Source organism: Brienomyrus brachyistius, chromosome 5 (assembly GCF_023856365.1).
Source record: "Brienomyrus brachyistius isolate T26 chromosome 5, BBRACH_0.4, whole genome shotgun sequence".
NCBI lineage: Eukaryota > Metazoa > Chordata > Actinopteri > Osteoglossiformes > Mormyridae > Brienomyrus > Brienomyrus brachyistius.
In genome coordinates, this window is record NC_064537.1 from 28,350,373 (window position 1) to 28,371,599 (window position 21,227).

Below are 21,227 nucleotides of genomic sequence, written 5' to 3' on the forward strand. Positions count from 1 at the left end.
GGAGGTCAGACAGGAAGACAGGTCAGTCATAGAGCTTATGCAGGAAGACACATCAGTCTTATGGAGGTCAGACAGGAAGACACGTCAACCTTATGGGGGTTAGACAGGAAGACACGTAAGTCTTATAAAGCTCATGCAGGAAGACACGTCAGCCTTATGGAGGTCAGACAGTAAAACAGGTCAGTCTAATGGAACTCAGAGGAAGACAAGTCAGTCTCATGGAGCTCAGATGGAAAACAGTCTTGTGAAACAATTGACCAGCATGATGCAAAAGTTGCATCTTCTTACATTCTGTCAGAAATAAATTTGTAGATCTTTGATAATAGCAGAGGTGAGGCATTGTGTTACAATAGTATATATATTTTTCACAACTACAGACATGTTCATTTTGATCCTCAACAATATAGCTGAACAGTCCTGAGTTGTGGTGGACACTCATTGAACAGATTAAATTCGGTTTATAATGGTGTCCACTGATAGTATTTTATTCTTCCTCAATTGTTCACATTGTATAATATGCATATTATTTATAAAACAATACATCAAATTTAAAAATCCATCATAAAGAATCATCTAAATTATTATACACTCCGTGGCGTAGAGCAAAAACGGTTACAAATAGAAAACAAAAGTACGCAAATTATGCTCGTAAGTACGTACATTTGAGATACACCACATTAATTGCTCTTACGATGCTTGTTCTACAAAATGGGCCAGCTGTTAGCCTTTCCGAGGTTTATGATGCTAACCGTATTTAAATGTTAATGAGACAACCAATGCAGCATGAATCATCCCGAAGCAGATGGGTTTAAAAACAAACGCATCGCATAGCTCTTTTTGCACGATTCTCGTAAAACATCTCCTGGGGATTATAATATTTATGTCTTGGCAGGACACCATTCCTTTGAATACACCATCTCACTCGCCTGTGTATAGCTTTCCTCACAATACAATATTAAAAAAGGTCATTTTGATATCTGATGTTGCGGGGGAAATGTGCAGCGTTCAGTAATTTTATGGGCTTTTATGCTATACAGAAAGTCCTTTGCTGACACATCAACATAAAGACTTATGCTTACATTTTGTCTGAAATGAAATAAAGATACATTATTACTGCATATACTAAGCTGCTAGAAAAACGTTTGTAAAAAGGGAAGTTGCCCATCTCATAAACGGGAAATATGCAGTGCACTAAATTTCTCGTAGCCTCCGTAAGTGACAGGGAATGCCATTGTGATAATATTACAGCAGCTTGTAAGAAGGGCTTAAGGCAGAAGGACGCCGGTGGGGGGGTTGTCGTTCCGTTTTTAAGATAAATATGAGTTAGAGGAACAGGGAGTGAGGGATCAGTTCTGTCACGAACAGAGTACACGTGGAATGGAGGATAAAACCGCCTTTTCCACTTAGCTGTTAGGGCATTTTCTCAGACGTGATGGTCACGTCGCAAATAAATACGACCATTCATGCAAACGGTAAAGAAGGGCAATTGGGGTAAAATGAGTCACCCTGCAGGCGCAAACCTTGCCCCCGCCTTCCCGTTTCCGCACAGATGTCCACTGACACACCTGATGATAACACATCTGCTAAATAAACAATCACTAAGTAATCTATGATAAAGAAATGGTTGCACAACCATCCTGTGCTGCTCAGATGGCTGTGTGACTTTACTGCCAAAAATTCCCTATGCATTTCGGGGAAATGGCCCGGACAGCTGTGCCTTAGCTTATCCGTCATTTTGTGCTTGATTCAGTCTTACTCCGTTTACCATGTGTCTGTGGGGGGTTTTGGGGGGATGATGTAGCAGGATGAGATCGAGGGACACCTACATGCCTGATCATGTTAAATCTCAAAATTTACCGATCATTTTAAAGATTGAAAACACGACACGACGGCATTTGTGATTAGATCAGTATGTCCAAACAAATATACGTCTTAATTTATCAGCTGTGAACTCCAAGCCAGCTATTTGTCTTGTTTAGTCTCATCTGAGATGAATGATGTGACTCTATTCATCGGGATATTGGCCGCAACTGTAATACAGATATCAGCCAGAAGATGGCAGTATGACACTCATAACTGTATTTTTCCGTAATACTGTAGTATCATATTTGTTGTTTTTCTTGCGGATTAGGACACTAGAGAAAAAAAAACAGCAAAATCAAAAAATGAAGACTATATACCCTATTTTTATCAAGTCATTTCTTATTCCGATTTTTGCTCAAAGCTGTAAGTTATGTGTGTGTGGGTGGTGCTGTCTAAACAGGCTTGTGCCCTCAGGTGTTGTAAGCCAAAAAACCGCGCCCATGACGGATATTTTCAGGTGTGGTGAGCAGAGGGATGGGTAGGAAAGGCAGGGAGGCGCCCACGGGCAGAGGAAGATGTTACCAGACGGCCGGTGTGTGCTGCAAATCTTCCTGCGCGATTTACATTCCGGGGAGCCTCTCGTTCGCGCTCCCCCGGGCATCCCGCTGATCTTGAAAGGGGGGGAATATAGGTCAGCGGTAATGAGAGTTGCAGGCTGATCAGCTGAATGCCAACGGATTTTAAGCCCAAGCCTGATATATGTGCAAACGACTGCACCAGGAAAAGAGTGGGGGGACGTAGCCCACAGACGAATGCTTTTAATGACTGCGATACAATGCAAGATTGCCACGTGGAAAGAAGGAATTACGTTTTGTTGTTCTCTAACGATGATTTACAACAGCCTGTCATCCGCAAAAGACCGGTGTGCATGCAGGCCTTCGGGGTAACCTTTAGGTCAGCTGTCAAACCCAGGTGTGAGGACTCTTCAGCCAGTCACCCAGTTGAATGAAACAGTATAGATCAGGATTTTTTCCATGCTGGTCTAGTGCTGGTTTGTGTTGGTGTGGCTGGTACACCATGCATATGATGCTGGTCTACCAGTACTAAAATACAACATATGCTGGTATAACCAGCATGCATTATGCTGGTAACTAGCTATGTTAGTCTATACTGTTTTTTCGCAGCAGGGCAGTCCTCTTGCAGCAAAAACCTGCACACACAAAAGACCTTTCTGGAGAAGACCAACCACCCCTGCTTTAGAAACTCTTCTGAACATTATACTTCTCCCGAGATCTCGGACTTATACTTTGTTCCAGGCTGCGCAGTGTTGGTTTCCATCACTCATGTACACAAGTCAGGGTCCTGCAAGCTCCGTGGAGCCTCCGTGGAGCTCCCCAGAATAACTCGTAGCTCCCACGGAGACTTAATCCCTCCACATTAGGCAGCCCCGGCAAATCCTTCCCCATATGTAACTGATTGCTTATGAATGTGCTTGCGATCGTATGACATGTTTGCATTGTTGAAAACGGGTGGGGCGACGGTCATAAAAACGACACGGCAACATTAACTCCTGAATACACTCGACGCGCACAAACACAGCAACTGGAATATTTTTGGGCACTTTCAGTTGTTCAGTTTTTCATGGCCGACTGCCGTCCACTTATAAAACATGCACTTATTCTTGCAGGCTGCGCATGCCTCTAACGTGGGAAATGCCGCGTTTCCTGAAGTAATTCCTTGTCATTTGTAATTTGCGATGCGTTTTTATTTAACAAGCAGGATTTAGTGGTGCGAAATCGGAGTTGCTTGTTTGTTCTAAGTGTCAGGATAATTGTATTTTTATTAATAACAAGAACAAATTAATATTATTAATCATCCAGAGCAGTTATTAAAAAAAACATCCAACTGGACTTTTTTTAACAAATGTAGTCAAAAAGATGGTATCCCTGCATTTAACACATGGGTCCCATGCGTATGAGGAAGTGCTGCCTGTCTGTACATTTCATTTTGCCGCATCCTCAGAAGCTTTTATCCTCAACAGTTGGCACCATTTGGCCCCGTTATCTGCCTCCCACGACGAGGTCTTATCCGTATAGGAACCTGCTGGTGTCTGATACGCGCCAGGAAGCCGCGTTGTTCTTCCAAATGCAGTTTACATCTGCGGCGTCACTCGCCGTGTGAAAAGACGAGGCGGCGGATTTAATCCGCCTGTGAATCAATCCCCGCAAATTGATGCTGGAGGTACGTGTCATCACCTGGTGCTGCAAGGGTTACCTCAGAACTGCAGAGCACTAATAGGCCTTCTAAATCGGTGAGTTTTGCGTTTTGATCTGATCAACCGATCTAGCATTTGGCTTGCAAAATACTGTGGAGGGGAACTGGCATGTAGTTCATGAGATAAAAGTTCAATCTCATAGTGAAAAAGAATTCTCCTTTGTTACACTCAAAACACAGCCAATCTGGGAAAAAGTAACAGCCACCCCTGACCCACACTGCCTTTTCCTCCTGAGTTTAGGCCTTGGGTTTAGCTGTCTGAGAATATCTATCAAAGGGGTGCTCCAGCGGTTTTGGCGCTGTTGTGGATTTGAGTCTCTGCCCTGGTTCTGTGTGTGTGCAGTTTGCATGCTCTCCCTTGTGTCAGCTACTCTGGTCTATCCCACATCAGAAAACACAATAAAGTGAATTGGAGTTACCAAATTGCCAGGAGGTAGGTGTGAATGGTGCGTGAGTGTGCCCTGCGATGGGTTGGAGCCCCATCCTGGGTGGTTCCCTGCCTTAAGCCAGTAGCCTCTGTTATAGGTTCTGGATCCCGTGCGACAGGCAGGTACAGAAAACTGATGGATGGTATGTCTGTCAGTCGTCTTTAGCATCACTGCTGGCTGTATCTTGGCTTGATGTGCTGTCAGGATGTCAAAGAACAGAAAACCCGAACCAACAGTCACTCCTGTGCGTGTTTGAGCATGTATAGGGGGGGGCAGTGAGTCCAGAGCACTGAGCCAAACCACACTTTGGGCAGCACTGCGACACCCTCCCTCCATTCCTCAGATTCTTCCGGAAACCAGTAACTCTGGGCGCATTCAGGTGACAGGTATCGTATCACATATTCGTGTGACGGGGACAAAGGCATCACCGCAGGCAGGGCTTCCTCAGCTGATATTTATATCCGTGTGCCCGTAAACCATACGTGTGATTACATTTCCCTTTGGAGGGGTATTTTTGTGTAATTTCCAGAAAACGTTTTTAAACTGTACATCAGCCTTGCAAAGGTGCAGACTGAACCCACAAGAAAGAGTTTGGGGACAAAGTGCACTCACAGATGGTCCCGGGAAGAGTGACGGTAAATAACGTTATTTAGCTTTATCTAAGGTGCTTAGAGGGATATCTTGGCATCTGTGTCTTCATCTCAGTTCATCTTTTAAGTGAAGTCAGAAATAAAATCCCCCCACCTGTAATATCACATTGCAGGGCACCAGCTATTTCCTTTTAACATGGTCATTTTTTTTTAAGTCAACTAAACATTAGTCAAACGCCAATCTTTTCTTTTTTGTTGCTTCCCCAAACCATCCAAAACAACCAACTAAACCAAAACAACAGTCTCTCTTGCTTTTTTTTTTTTTTTTACTTTTTCACACTCATCCATCTTTAATCACTCTTCCCGTAAAACCCCTTTTTCTTGTAATGATTTCGCGATCATTCCCATCAGTCCTTCTGTCGGCTGCTTGACAGGTTCCGTGTCTGGGCATGGCTTGTTTTTATTTATCCTTAGCTTTCTGTTTTGCGCAGTTGCTTCGGTCTCCCCTAGGGGGCCGCGCTCCTGTTTCAGTTTATTCACAAGTAAACGCTCAGCGTGTAAGATCTTTGTGAGCCCCCACCCCGAGGCACGACGCTGTGCGACTGAGATGTTGCCTCTCAGACTCAGCAGGGGGGCAGCGTAGCTTTACAGCATGGCACAGAGGACTTTTCTGTTCGGGGAAACTTCTCAAACTCTCCAAGGAATCGAAAAAGACTAGTTTCGTGTCCAACGATTACCATGACGGATTCGAAGATCATTGTGTACTGTAGTTATTTTTACAAAAAAAAAAACATCAGCAGGGAAATATGTCATTTGCAAATAACGTAATTGTCAATCGGCCTATTTGGACTTCAGAGCTGTCAAAAATTGTAAGGTGTCTTGGTTAATCGCTGCGTGTCACGTTGCATCTCCTCCTGATCTTTTTTTTAAGACGCAGGGCCTGAAATGCAGTGTGTGACTCCAGGTTGCAGGGCAGGATGTGGTTTCTTGAAAAAGTCTGTGAAATATGGAACAAATCTGTCTACTGACCAGTGTTATTATAATTTTTATTTTTTAATTTTTTTTTATTTTTGATTTTTCAATTTTCATTAGAAATCCAGTTTTTTGTTTTTATTTTAAAATTTTATTTATATTTAGTTTTATATATTATTATATGTGCCTTTGAATCCTGTATGAATACACTGTACTAACATCCTCAAAATAGGCGAACGTGGAAGATATTATTAATGGTAATTAAAGACAAACAAATCATTACTTTAATTAAATTAGTTTCTGAAGCAAAATGTATAGTTTTTTTGTTTAGTTGTAGATTTTTCCATTTTATTTTTGTATCTTATTTCAGTTCCTATAAATGTTTTCTTGTAGTTTTAGTTTTCGTTAACTACAATGACCTTGCTACAGACTATTGTCAGGTTTGCATTTATGGGCAACAGGCCAGAGATTGCTGTGCCCAGTCAGGCATTTGTGCATGTTAGCCTAATTAATAGCATCAGCGAAATGACCTCATGTCTGCTGTCGTCATACTGTAACAGAAAAACGGGGACCTGCGACCCGTTTGTAAACTTGTCAGGCGGCCATCTTGCATCATTCCCGGTTTGGCCTGGGTGCGGTCGCTTTCTGTGTTCCTGTGGCATTTGGAATTATAAAAGCTGGATTACAAGCTCTGTATTCAGCACTGTTGCTGAGATGCCTGCAGCAGAATGACGGGTGGGACAGTCCGTCACGGGGCACGTCCACTGAGAGGACAACAGCTTGTTTACGTGCTGGGATGGTGCTGAAACTCATTAGCAGTGCTGACTCACATCCTACACTTGAGGTAAATAAGCAAGGGTCATGTGTGTAAAGAGCTTGCCAGAATCCATTCCGACCTCCGACGCGTCCAGAGCCATTTTCAGCGGGGGGGAGGGCAGCATAGCCATGGCAACCTGTTTGAAAAGCTTTCCGGGCTTTTGCGTCCCTTAGGAGGAAAACGCCTTTGGCGACCTGTCTGGTTAATCATAACGCATTTGTGGGTCCTTACATTGTGTTTTCTTCTCCTTCCAGTAGCTATGGGAACCATGTACAGCACTTCAAAGTGCTGAAAAACCGCGCTGGGATGTACTACGTGTGGGACGAGCCCTTCGACTCTCTCAACGAGCTGGTGGACTTCTACAAAACCAACAGTATCGCCAAGGAGAGGACGGTCTTCCTGCGGGACAGGGAGCGCTCGCACGGGGTAACTCTCACACGGGGCCCACTCGAATGGGGTAACTCTCACACGGGGCCCACTCGAATGGGGTAACTCTCACACGGGGCCCACTCGCATGGGGTAACTCTCACACGGGGCCCACTCGAATGGGGTAACTCTCACACGGGGCCCACTCGAATGGGGTAACTCTCACACGGGGCCCACTCGAATGGGGTAACTCTCACACGGGGCCCACTCGAATGGGGTAACTCTGACACGGGGCCCACTCGAATGGGGTAACGCTCACACAAGGCACACACACAGGGTAACTCTCACACAGGGCACACTAACTATCGCATGGAGCACACTGTCATAGGGTACCTCTCATATGATGGCACATTTGCATGGGGTATCACTTGCATGGAGCACATTCACACTCCTTGGAATGGGCACATCACAGGCTGTTTCCGGAGAAGATTTTCACTTTGTGCAGACTGATAACACTGTTCAGTCAACATGCTTATAATCACAGAATCTACTCTTATCAGCACACGATGTCATGATAAAATCCACCTAACCTCTTAGTTACTGCACCCTGTACATTCTGTTATGCATTCTGTTCCAGTGCAGTACTACTAAGAACTGCACATACTTTAACATTAAAAATTCTACTTATTATACAAGTAAAATCCATCCATCTTCTAAAATTCTTCCAGTTATCCCAGTACAGCATCTCAGGGTGAGCTTGGAGCAGATCCCAGGCAGCAGAGAGCACAAGACTGTGGTACATCATGACTGGGATGCCAGTCCAGAGCTGGGCACTTACAGTCTCACACACACACCCACGCACTACAGGCAATTTAGAAATACCAATTAACTAACTACATGTCTTTCGACTGTAAGTGGAGTGCTCAGAGGAAACCAGTGTTCGTGAATCTCTCTTAAAGTAAAAGTAAAAAATTAGGGCACCTCCTATGCACTGATTGACAGATTGCCGTCTATGTAATAACACGGGCATGTGGTTGATGACAGCCCTACCGGGCACAGCCTTGAGCCATTGCAGATGCCTTGCGTTACAACGGCATTACGCTGGATGCTAGTCAGTGTCTCACTGAATTAGAGCACTCAGGTGATAAAGGAACATATAGCTAAATAAAAATCATACAGATTGTTCTCTACTTACGACCTATGTGACATCCGACCATTGATACATAGTTGCAGGGGGAAAGTACAGTGTACATTATAATTGGCAAATGGTAATAAAAATGATAAAAGAGATTCAGGCAGCCCTCCCCATGCCAGAACATCACCAACACCACCCAAGCCAGCAAGAAAAAGAAAGAAAAGTTAAAATAACTTTTTATGCTGGAAGTTGGTATGGTGTACTGTATATATCAGTTCCAACTCTTGGAGCACAGGTCCCGCTTAGACTAGGACCGGTGGGATCACGGTGAGATCAGTGTGCTGTGGGGACCACAGCCTGATGCTGAGCTGCGATGAGCCAGAACACAGAGCATTCCCTGCCTGACACCTTATAACTGCCCTGAAGGGAAACTGCCACATCGGTGCTGTGAAGATCTGACTCACATCATGGCTGCACAGTAACTGCGAAGGGCCCTGTTTGTAAAATAAAAAAGAACCAGGACACTTTTTCCAGCTATTTCCCCAGTACGTCTCTGTAAAGCATTTGAAATCTTGTACTAAATTTGTAATCTTGACCTAAATATCTCTGAAAAATGTAGAGGTCTGCTCTGCAGAAGGAGAATTCGTACCCTTTGCATTTCCTCTAGGAGAGGGGTAGACACGATTGGTTAAGTCATTGCTGAGTAAATACATCACCATCCCTTGTGGGCTTCTGTCATGTTCAAACATATTTGTTCATTTCTATTACACGCACCGCTTCGGGAACCTGTTGGCAGAGGGTTGGCTCTCACCTGTCCGCCCACACTCTCCGCACGCAGACAGGGTGCAGTGATGCTGTGTACGCTAAGCAGTGCCCTTGACCTGTCCCCCTTTCTGCCCCCTCCCCCCTCCAGCGAGCTCGCCACGCCCAAGCCCTGCTCGACTTCAACCCCCAGCACACCTCGCAGCTGCGATTCATGCGCGGTGAGGTCATCGACCTCCTGGACTGTTCCGACTCGCAGCGCTGGAAGGGCCGCTGCCACGGCCGTGTTGGATACTTCCCCCCAGAATACGTCCAGCCCATCTACCACTGACCCCCCCAGACCCCGCCCCCCGCCTCACCACTGCAGGAAGGCTGCCTTGGGAGAACAGGCACCTGCACACACTTCATCCCAGCTTCTTGTCTTGTTCGCTTGATCCCATCCGGGGCCTGGACTTTGTACAGAGACAGTCAATATTCAGGAGACTGGGAAGAATGCGTGGAAAACTGAAATGGGGGAACGATGAAGAGCAATCCATTTTGGGGGGGGGGGGGGGGGGGGGGTTCCATGTCTCCCAAGCAAAAGCACTATAGCACAGCCCCGTGGTTCTCAATTCCCTCCCCCCACCGGTCCACATTTTTGATCCATTCCGGCAGCCATGCACCAGATTAATCAGCTAATTATACAGCCTCTGATTAACTGGTTCTGACTTGCAGCTGGCGTGTGCGGATAAGGCTGGGCTCGAGAACCACCGGCACGTACAAAAAAAAATCTGACTCTGTTGCAGAGATGTTTCTCTCACCTCTGTCACTGTATACGGCATAAACAGATTTAAAGCTTCATCACAAATATTTTCACATGCTAACCTCCGTGCCAGAGATAAGAATCTAAAGCGATGGCTTTGTATAAAAATGCACTCTTAATAAAAGGTAAAACACTGTTCCACATGTAGAGTACAACTGCCATCCCTCCATAGACACTAAAGGACCACCAGATAAAATCAAAGACCCACTTTTTCATGAACTGTCATTTATAGTGATCTTGAATTCTGAACCTGCTTAATGGAATGAAAATGAAATTTTAAAAGGGTACTATATCTAATATATAACCATATAATTATTTTAGCAAAGATCTGCTTCAGTTATGATTATCTTTTTGAAACGATGTATTGCACTTATTAGCTCATAAATCGTTAAAATGTTTTTATGAATTTGCATTCATTAAGTGTAATTCACTGCGTAAATACCTTCCAACACGCGACACCCGCGAAGATTTTAAGATGTATTTTGTTGTACTGTACTATCCACTGAGCTAATCACAGCTTATCGATATTGATGATGAAGAAATCATCTAAAAAGAATTACTGAACATACACTATTTACCAAGGGGCTGGTCCGGAATATGGAAAGAACACAGATATTCTGTTGTCGTATGTAACGTATCGGTAATGTTTTATTGGTTGCAAAATATGTTTATGTATATACAATCCTGTGTCACAAATAAAAAATAATGAAGGGTATGTTAATTCATTGCAGATTTATTTAACCCACAAAACATCACGCTTTATAAACTTGCCAGAAGTTATTAATCAATTTTAAATTTGAGTAGAAGTCTTTCTTCAACTATAGAAAAGAGACAAAACTATGGCATCGAAGGAAATTTACTAAAGTCGCTGATCTCACCCATCATTTTTTGGCTCGAGCCGTAATACATATTCTGTAGAAAACAGTACTTTCATTACTTTTAATAAATATTTTACAGAATCGGGTATTCACAAGTACTTGAAGGTCCATCAGGTAACGGTGGAGGTACTGCGACAATCCCGGGGTCACGCAAAGTAGGCGTAGAGGAAGATGTTCACGCACATGAGGAGGATGGCGTTGGCGCAGCAGAAACGTGACCAGAAGGGCGTCTCTCTGGTGGTTGCTATGGAGCACAGTGGGGGCGTCGTCGGCCGATTTTCCCGCGGGCTACAGAAGCCAGCGCCTCGGGAACACTTGCCGTGATGCTCAGGAGCGCCGTCATCTCGAGAAAAAAACACAAAAAAACACAAAATAATGAGGGCCGCTGAAATGGTGCATGTGTCTTACATCTTACTGCTTTTATCAGCCCCTGTGGGAGTTTAGGTTTGCATTTTTAGGTTTAAACAGTGTGATATTTTATGGAAGTAGTTCAGGTTACTTTGATGAAGGTACAACAGCAATGACCTCCAGGGAATCCCCATTGCTGCAATATTGCCACCAGTATTGTGTATGCGGAGAATAAGATTCTCAGTAGGCGCTCCTGCTTCAAGGCCACACCCGAGTAGACCCTCACCCATAAACCGCCACAGGATTGGCCCCACAGATCGGGTAATCCCTACTGACTGTAAACAATGAGTATGGATTCCCCCCGAAATCCTCAATCATTTATTCTCAATTAGAGCCCCGTCAAGTACAGGAAAAAGCATCAGGCATACTGTCTGTCCGCTGGTCTGTGCAATCTTGCAGGGTGGAAACTTTCTGAAGAGGGATTTCGGGGTCCAGCTTGTCCGGGTTCAGGGTCCACCACGTTAGGTTTTTAACCTGTAAATGTTTGAAGGTTTCGCAAAAAGGAGCCGGCGTTTTTCGGGAGCTGCATAAGACTTTGGTGTATCTGCATGCAGACAGATATTAGCATCACTCGCTGTTACGATATTACTACCTGCAGCCCTGCCTGTACGCCTGTGTAAACCTGTGAACACCCGTGTTAGTGTGCATCACTGTGTGGCAGAAGGTGCTGACCTGCTCCTCCGTAGGGGGGTCGGTGAGAAGGGTGATGACCACCACCACCACGGCAGTCAGCAGGCAGAGGATGATGGCAAAATGGAGGTAGTGGACGTCGCGCAGCACAGAGGGCCGCGGGTCGTACACGCCGCAGCGAGGAGGTGGGTACGTGAACTCTATGATCATCCGCGTCAAACCGACCACCAGACCCACCATCAAGCCCCAGAAAGCTCCCTGCAAACGAATAATCACCCCGTTCACATCTCTCCTGGTGAAGTACCTTCATTTACGTAGCTTTTTATTCAGACTCCTCATTACATTGGATACGATTACATTACATATGAGAATGACTTGTGCTGAACTCTGTTTAAAAGAACATCTATGCAGATGAGAGACCAAACCACAGCCGTTCAAAACCCAACATGCAAAGTATCTTGGCCCTAAACTGCAATGTGAACAATAATTCTCACTGGTTCTAAAGCAACAAACCGTTTCAAAGGCCACACGATCTCATGTCTTAGGATAGATACGGCTCAGTCATCCAGGGCTACAATTCAAAAAATAACCAGTCAGAAAAAGGCTAGAATTGTTATTCATTACCTAACAGGTGCATCTTTAACATAATTTAACCCAGCGTTTCCCAATTCAGCCCTCGGGGAGCCACAGACCGTAAACTATCTGGCAGGGAGCAAAAACGTGGACTGGCTGTCGATCTCCGAGGACTGGACTGGAAGACTGATTTAATCAGACCCACGATCCTAAACTTACATTACAAATACACTTTCCCCAAATTAAACACTATATGTTCACAAATTTGAAGGAAAGCTCTCAGAAAACCTTGTAGCACAATGTCAGAACGAACGATACAGCCCTGGTACAGATTTGCTCCCCAAGGTACAAGCAACATTAACGTACCCCCAATGGTACAAAAATGTTCTTTAGAGTCCTTTTCTGTATCTTAAATTATGATAAAAGGTAAATTACCTACAGCGATAGAGTACCAATGGCAGACCCTTGAGGGTACATCCCCAGTAACAAGTAATTGTACCCTCAAAGGTACAAATTGGTACTTTTTTTCTAATAGAGCAGCCTAGTATCCAGCCTTCTCGTAACCCGGATAAGTGGTTATGAAACATCTCCACCAGAGAGATCCTCAAACGTGCATCAGACACAATGCCTGACACATTTCAGACTAGCGGCCTCCTTCGCTGATTCCCAGACCCCCCCCAGATCTCCAGTCTCAGGCTTGTGAGTAGAACCGTAGCAAAGACAGCAAGCTGCACACAAACAACTGGAACCCTACTGGTGCAGTAGATGCCTGTGGCTTGCCTCTTCTATAGAAAGTATGCGTGCCACGCCAATGTAATGACTTTCCAAACCCGTATGGGGAACTCACCCACAACACAATCGCGTGAATATGCTTTTGCAAAGTGAGAAGCAGGTTTTTAGACAGGTTAAGACGCAAAACCAAAGAATATTGGTGACAAAACATTGAAAAATCATTCAAAATTGTAACGGCAAACATATTAAGTTACTCGTGGCCTACTTCGATTGAAAGGGAGCTTCCTCCCCCACAACATGTGTCAGGTTCCACTTGATTATCTACTAAGGGCGCAGCAGAAAAAAAAAAACACACATACACACACAATCAGAATTGTTCGGCACAGTTTTCCAAAGTTTCACACAATTCGAGTCACTCGATATGCAATGGGAGGCTGTGGGGTTCATCGATATCAATCATCGATGCGTGAACAGAAAATAGCAAATGAAAAGATGTAAAGCAGCATTATAAACACGACATATCTCAGGAATGAAGAAGTCCAAAGGTTTTCTGTCTTAAACATGCTCATAGCTGTTTGTTTGAGTGCTGTTATTCTGCTTTTGCGTTACAGCTCGGTTCACATAATTTAGGATGCATAAATTACTCCTCACTTACAAGGTGACAGTGGCCTTTAATCTCCTGTCATACCTATCACCTTCGCGGGAATGACTGTATTGCCTTTGGCGTTATTTACTCTCCATTCTCAGCAAACGGCTGCCTGACTCACCATCTCATTGGTCCTCCTCCAGAATACTGCCAGGACGAAGATGGAGGTGACGGGCGGGGCCAGGTAGCTGGTGACGGACTGGATGTAAACGTAGAGCTGGCCGCTGTTGGCGCTCTGCAGGATGGGGATCCAAACCACGCTGATGATCACCAGGATCACGGTTACGATCCTAGAACAAACATGTGCCACAAAGCTGACCGTGTCAGCCGCAGTGGCCGACAGCAGGCGCTAGCTGTAACATCGATAGCCATTAGCATCTTATAATGCTGAATTAAAGTTGTGGCAATCAAGTCAATCAGCAACATTTATTTATATTAAAAGTTATGCACCCAGTGGGATAGTGGGCAAAAAGCTAAGGTTTGGATGATGAAAATAACTAATTCCATGAAAGACATGCAAGTCAGACTATGTAACTGAAGTTTACGGTAAAAATTGTGTTCTGATTAAGCTCAAATTAATGACAGATGTGCCCATCCCTGGTGGGGGGGTCCTGCCCACCTGCCCACCAACAGAAGCTCCTTCTCACTGGCCCTACGCCGATATTTCCTCCAGATGTCTATGGTGAACAGCGTACTGCTGCTGTTGAAAATGGAGGTGAGGGAGGACATGAGGGCAGCCATCATCACCGCGATCATCAGCCCCCGCAGGCCTAGGGGGTGGAGAAGGCAGGGGCACCATACAATCAGTTATGGAGGTAAATGTGTTAGGAGAAAAATATTATATTCCGTTACATGTATAAACAAAAAATGGAAAAGACTGTCTTATTTATATACAGGCATACAAAGCAAAGAATTTCGTTTTTTTTTAAGTATACTATATGACAAGCATGTTGAAGAACAGATGGTGTAAGCTGACTTAAAAGAAACTCCTCCCAGAAAAAAATTAGCACCGGGTTTCCGGATAATCCATTACTTTAAAAAGTAATGCTAAAAACGCTACTTAACGCTAAATAAACAAAAACGGCTAAAGCAACTTTAAAAACAAAAGGAACAGAGGAAGTAGGCGGCTCCCCTAAAGTGTGTGTTTTTACAAGCCATTAACTAACCTCTCAAAACTTACAAATGGACATGTCAACTTAATCAGCCATGCTGGTTAACAAAGAACTAATCTTCAGCACACAAAGGGGCGCTTCTCACCGCTGGGCATCAGCTCAATGACCAGCTTGGGGAAGGCGATGTTGGAGCAGCCCACCTCTGCCCCGCACACCATCTTACACACCTCCGGATCCACGCAACCGACCGAGTCTGCGGACAAAATGCGCATGTGCTTAAACGCGATCCCACAGCCACGTCTGGTCTGTATGATCCTGAAATGAAACCTATTAAAAACACCAATAAAAACAGGCAGATGATCTTAAGGGTTTCTAAATGAAATTCTGCGAGCTACTCTATAGTTTGTTCGCTCGTTAAGTCTAGATCATTAATTTTACTGTGCACTGGAAGACAGTCTGCAGATTTTCATTATGGGGGCTTTCTGTTAAAGAACTATTTGACTTCGCAAACGCAATAAAAAAATATTCTGGAAACATCATGTAGCCTGAGTAGAGGACATACATAATTTATAAATACAGGTTGCGTTTGGTGGGGGAGACCGGGACAACTGTTGATCTTATATTTTTATAAAATGTAGAAATATGGCACATCAGGATTTTTTTTTTTACTTTCAACGTAGGCTTGTACTAATTTGGTACACATTATTGGTGTTTAGTAAAATATAAGTTATGAGGGAAGATTACTGTAATACTATTGGCCCCGATCAACGATTATCCCCGGTCTCCGTAAGAAAAAGGTTTGCATCTCAAGTAAGAACGTGTTTAATTTCACTTTAAACGCGTAAGATAGCCTAGACAATCCGCGTCTGAGTCAGTCTCCGTCGTTGAGTGAGTCAGTAATGAGTACCGAGCCAAGGGAAGGCGCTGCTCGGTCATGTGGTCAGGGTGCGGCGCGGGGGAGGTCCGGAGTACTGGGAAGCCTTTAGTCCTGTTTCACCTGGACCGTATCATTAGTGTGGGATATACATATGTATGGTACATACGTACGGCAGCAGATCCCATGATTATGAAGTAGCACCAGTAATTTTAAAACAATAATACTTACAAACCATCCGGGAACGACAAAAGTTGGGACAGAAAAAAAGGATTGAAACATTCACTTTGTTATTTCACCAGGAGTTTCGTTTTATTTAGCCTGATCTGTATATTCCGGGGTTTTGCGCGTTGGATACAAGTAACAATATTTTTGTGGTTATCTTTATGAAAGTTTCAGAAAGACAAATCGCGCAGAAATGGCTCTATCCCAGGTCCAGTGCTTGGACGAAAACCACGTGAATTGGCGAATGAACGAGTCCAAGCCGGAGTTCTTCTACAGCGAGGACCAGAGGCTGGCACTAGAAGCACTCATAAAGGAGGGCAAAGATGCTTTCCAGGCGTACATCAAGGCGCACCAGCTTCGCGACTTCTTGTCGGAAGTCGAGCTGGACCGGCTGTCGGGGACCGCGGAGGTGTACCAGCCGAGTTCCGATCACCCGAAAGGAGATGGGATCGAGGCGGTAGAGGACGCAGCCGAGTCTCTCCAGTACTGGCCGGAGCGGTCAGATACCTCCATACCCAACCTTGACATGGGTTGGCCGGATTACACATCCTACCGAGGGGTGACCCGAGCCAACGTGTACACGCAGCCTCCCCTGGATGGACAGACGCATATTAAAGAGGTGGTTAGGAAAACCATCGTGCAGGCGCAGAAGGTACCAGGCTGTCGTGTGCAATAATTGGTAAAGTCGTTAACAGGGAACTGAATAACAGGCAGAATGCCATTCTAAAGCCGGGCAATATAACTTGTAACTACATGACAAGGAATTTCAAATACGCGGATAGTATAATTAAAGTGTCTATGCCGACTTTTTATTCTAGTGCGATGCAAAGAGACCTAGATTAGGTTCTGGCCACTCCTGATGAAGAGGTATTTGACTGGTTATCACGGGGATTTAAATCCATTGTCAAAGCCTCGCGCTCCCGGCCACAGTCTGGACTAACGCCATTACTTTCGATGTCTGATACCAACTAATTAATTTTGTCATGAGCAGATAACTTTACGTTTTCCACATTAGAAAGTAAAACGCATCCTTCCCAGAGAATGGTGAACACTCTTGCTATAATTCTTGCTACAAGATTTTTTTTTTACAAACTTATATGTTACACTGACACATCATGTAGTTCTTATATTTTACTAACATTGTAATTCAGATTGTTTAGAACTTTAATAATAAAAGTTTTCTTATGCTTAAAATTTACATATAGGCCTACTTCAATTCACTTACAATTCACATGCAGGGTGAGCCAAAAATACATATAGATTTTATTTTACAAAGTTATTTTTAAAAGTAGGTATACAGTTTTTATTTTACAAAGTTATTTTTTAAAGTAGGTATACAGTTTTTATTTTACAGTACTGATTGGGTCATGTTCAGTCACTTAAGTGGTCGAAATGTCCTCCATCAATGCTGATACATTCCTGGCACCTGATCCCTGACACTGTGACACACTTCAGTACACACATCCCAGTTAGCATCAATGTCCACAAATGCTTGTGAGATGATTCAATTCACCCAGTGTGTTGGACTTCCACGCAAGAGCATTCTCCTTTACTACGCCCCAAAAGAGAAGTCCCTGGGTGTTAGATCATGTGGACGCAGTGGCCAGTGAATGCTGCCACGTCAAGCGATCCAGTGCTGTGTAAAGGTGTGTCAAGGTAGCTAAAGGGGACAGGGGTCAGGGACAGGTTCCAGGAATATCAACGATGACGGAGGACATTTCGAACACCTAACACACTAAACATGACCCAGTTGGTACTGTAAAATAAAAACTGCATACCTACTTTTAATACCTTTGTAAAAGAGTACCTTTAAATTATAAAATAAAAACTGTATACCTACTTTTAATACCTTTGTAAAAGAGTACCTTTAAATTATAAAATAAAAACTGTATACCTACTTTTAATACCTTTGTAAAAGAGTACCTTTAAATTATAAAATAAAAACTGTATACCTACTTTTGTTATTTTGTTATTTTGTTATTAAAGAAAACATTAAGTGAAACATGACGTATTTCTCAGACCTTTTCTTCTGGCTGGATTGGTTTTAATTATTGTACTCTTGTTTTTACAAGGTGATCTTTATCTCTGTGTGCATTAACTAGCATAGTTCCCGAACCAGTTCGATGGGATCGCAGTGTGTATGTCTTTTGTTTCAAACTAAATATGGATTTATGAGGTTTTATTGGGCTGTCATGAATTTATGCTCTTAACAGTTACTAGCTACACATATATTCAGGGAAGTATTACAGTCATGAGAGTGCAAATTAAAAATTGATGTGGTTAATTTGTGGACCTCAAAATTTGTAGAAATTTATATTCAACTTAGGGAGATTAATAACTTGAGTGATTGTTCAAAATGAAGTAACTATTATGTTATTAACACAGTAATAAAACTATGTGATTGTAACTAGCACTCTTTTTATTACCATAAGAAATGCATTTACGTTTATTTTTTTAATCAGTAAAACACCTCAGTAAAGCACAATTTTTGTCCTTCAATGGAAATTCAGAAACAGATATGTCACTTTGTCATCAGAATTCAGTCAAAAATGATGAAGCTTTAATAATTTAGTGAGCTGCCATAAGAAAATCTAATACATGTTGGTTCCTCAGACCTTTATCATGAGGCATCGATCCTGCTGTAATATTATATATAATTTATTTTGCTAAAGCTAATTTCATTTTAAGCTTGGAGACCTAAACTAACGTACAATTTGTTTTTTTTTATGCCAGGTTATTGCAGTGGTTATGGACTTGTTCACAGATGTAGACATCTTTAAAGACCTGCTGGATGCCAGCTTCAAGCGGAAGGTGGCTGTGTACATTATCCTGGAAGCCGATGGGGTTCCGTACTTCCTGAACACGTGTGAGAGAGCCAGAATGCACAAAGGACATCTAAAGGCATGTAGCACACTTTCTAATTACACAAACTGCTGGGTAGCACACGTTCCCAGCATAGGATGCGGAAAACAATTTTCAGTTTTGATTTACAACAAACGTATAGGGATCTACAAAATAACTCCCCAGCTATAGAAAAAAGTCCTTCTTTTGCTTATAAATGTTACAGAATGGTAGGTAATATTTTACGTTTTGCCCCACCAAGTATGGCAAAGTATGTGTTGAGCCATGACTTGTGGGTCATATCGAGCGAGCTCCCCATACAACCCTTACAACCTGAGAAATCACAGGGGCATTGCACACATTCAGAGAGATGACCGTGACAGATGCCTTGGTTTGCTCTCCCCTAGAACCTCCGGGTCCGATGCATCGGGGGAACAGAGTTCTACACACGGTCCTCAAAGAAGGTTTGTGGAAGAATGACCCAGAAGTTCATTTTTGTGGATGGAGACAGAGCCATATCTGGGTCCTACAGGTGTGTGTGAACATGGAGCAGTCTTTACAAATCAGGACCCCACACATCCACAGCATACTCACATACCCGTGACAGTTTCTATTCCAGATTACTGATATGTAAAATATTGCACTGTCAAAACATTCGTGTCGATGATCGATCTGCTCTTTCTGCATTTGCCTCCATCTAGTTTCACATGGACAGCCTCCAGGCTGGATAGAAACCTGATCACAGTACTCACAGGCCAGGCAGTGGAGACCTTCGACAAGCAGTTTCAGGAACTTTACCTGACGTCCAGGGGTGTGAACCTCAGTAAGATTAATCTGGAGGACGAGCCTGAGCCTGAGCCCATCCCCCAGTCAGCTCCCGCACCCCTACCCTCCGCCACCGTTGCTCGAAAGCTCATCAACCCAAAATACGCCCTGGTTACTGGCAGTGCTGCGGAGACATGCAGTAGGACGTCCTCCGACAAACATAGCGCCAAAAATGAGGGTGCCAACGAGGCTGTGATGAAACCACTTCAACGCCAGTTGAAGGAGCCAGTTGAGCTCCCTTCTATCCACCCGGGGCTTCTCAACCTGGAGCGTGTGAACATGATGGCCTACCTGCCCACCTGGCCTGAGCCCGACCCCCCAAGCGATGTGATTGGCTTTATCAATATCCGCGACACTAACAAGCCCATGCAAGCCCACCTCATGCGCTCCGAGCTGTTTGAGACCTCACAGGCCATCCGATTCAAGGATCCTTTTGTTGCCCCAGTAATACCTCTTCCAGAAAAGGTTTGCCTCGGGCAAAAACCTGGAGACCCGCCTGCTGAGCTCGAGAATGCCCGCCAGTTACCAGAGTCTCCACTTCAAAGTGCTCAAGATGAGCCTGACATAAGCAAACAACCCAAAGACCAGACGCCACACTCAAAATCTACCATGGCGACAGAGGACAAACCAGTCCCACCAGTACCAAAACGCAGAACTGTTCAGCTGGTCATCAGTCGTGACAGTAATGCTGATATGCCAGAAATCAGCATTATCAAAAAGGCCAACCCTGGGCCTGAAATACCACCTGACCAAGAAACAAATTCTGACAAAACCATGGGACCAACCCACGACGCTTCTACCTCGGTCGCACCACCACAAGAAGCAACTTTAGAGGGTATCGAGGATGTAACCAGAGAAGATCAAAGAGATATGATAGCCAGAATCAGGGTAACAGATGACACCAACACAGCTGACAGTGTTGAGGTGTTTTACGCTGATTCCCCAAGCTCCACGATGCCAGACGAATGTTTTGAAAGCAATTTCAATGACGTGTTTGATTCGAGGCCTGCTCTCATGGTCAATGGGATGCAAGCTGGATCAGGCCGTATGCGGGACCACAGAGAACCCCATGGACTTAAGGTCATGGCTCGGCTTTCCCAGTCAATGCTAGACCTGCGATCCGAGGACCAGCCACAGGAGCAGGAGGAAGCGGACGAGCAGCAGGCACAGCCCAACAACCCCACAGGCTTGGAGAGGAACCAAGTGCCATTTCACAAGCTCAGTGAAAGAAAGGTGTGGCTCCTATACAAACATGACAGCATTTTTTCATTCCCAATCACTTAATATTACAGCGAAAGTGTAACCATTTCTGTTGTGCAATATACCTACATAACATGCTTTTTCAAGAATTTGTCTGATATATTTGTATAAGCACAGATACCACATTGTGTAACTAGCAGTTTAGCCATCAGTCAACAGTATGAAAACATGAGAACACCCCAATAAGTATGGCGTCTTGGGCAAAGGCTTGCTGAGACCTGCTTACGGTGATGTCTATCGAAATTGTAGCCCCAAAGGGCATTAAATACACTTT

General features: G+C 44.1%; 3 protein-coding genes across 6 annotated transcripts in view; 2 read left to right on the forward strand and 1 right to left on the reverse strand.

Moving 5' to 3' along the window:
* Positions 1-10,664, forward strand: part of LOC125741844 (GRB2-related adapter protein-like) — a 12,528-nt gene extending 1,864 nt beyond the window's left edge. The window contains exons 4-5 of one of the 2 annotated variants that reach the window (XM_049013264.1): positions 7,142-7,310; positions 9,299-10,664. In XM_049013264.1, coding sequence (XP_048869221.1) covers positions 7,142-7,310; positions 9,299-9,478 — 349 coding nt within the window. In that variant the 3' untranslated portion in view covers positions 9,479-10,664. Of the gene's footprint in view, positions 1-7,138; positions 7,311-9,298 lie in introns of both variants that reach the window. The other variant, XM_049013263.1, reaches the window with a different exon arrangement.
* slc5a10 (solute carrier family 5 member 10) overlaps positions 10,592-21,227 on the reverse strand; it is a 21,347-nt gene continuing 10,711 nt past the window's right edge. For 2 of the 3 annotated variants that reach the window (XM_049013259.1, XM_049013261.1), the window contains 6 exons: positions 15,074-15,181; positions 14,436-14,586; positions 13,938-14,106; positions 11,908-12,123; positions 11,604-11,709; positions 10,592-11,170 (listed from right to left, as the gene is read on the reverse strand). In XM_049013259.1, the coding sequence (XP_048869216.1) occupies positions 10,974-11,170; positions 11,604-11,709; positions 11,908-12,123; positions 13,938-14,106; positions 14,436-14,586; positions 15,074-15,181 (947 nt within the window). In that variant the 3' untranslated portion in view covers positions 10,592-10,973. Of the gene's footprint in view, positions 11,171-11,603; positions 11,780-11,907; positions 12,124-13,937; positions 14,107-14,435; positions 14,587-15,073; positions 15,182-21,227 lie in introns of all 3 variants that reach the window. The other variant, XR_007397923.1, reaches the window with a different exon arrangement.
* The window catches only part of LOC125741840 (protein FAM83G), a 7,502-nt gene continuing 2,158 nt past the window's right edge, over positions 15,884-21,227 (forward strand). The window contains exons 1-4 of the mRNA XM_049013257.1: positions 15,884-16,679; positions 18,761-18,928; positions 19,276-19,400; positions 19,570-20,926. Coding sequence (XP_048869214.1) covers positions 16,221-16,679; positions 18,761-18,928; positions 19,276-19,400; positions 19,570-20,926 — 2,109 coding nt within the window. The 5' untranslated portion in view covers positions 15,884-16,220. The remainder of the gene's footprint in view (positions 16,680-18,760; positions 18,929-19,275; positions 19,401-19,569; positions 20,927-21,227) is intronic.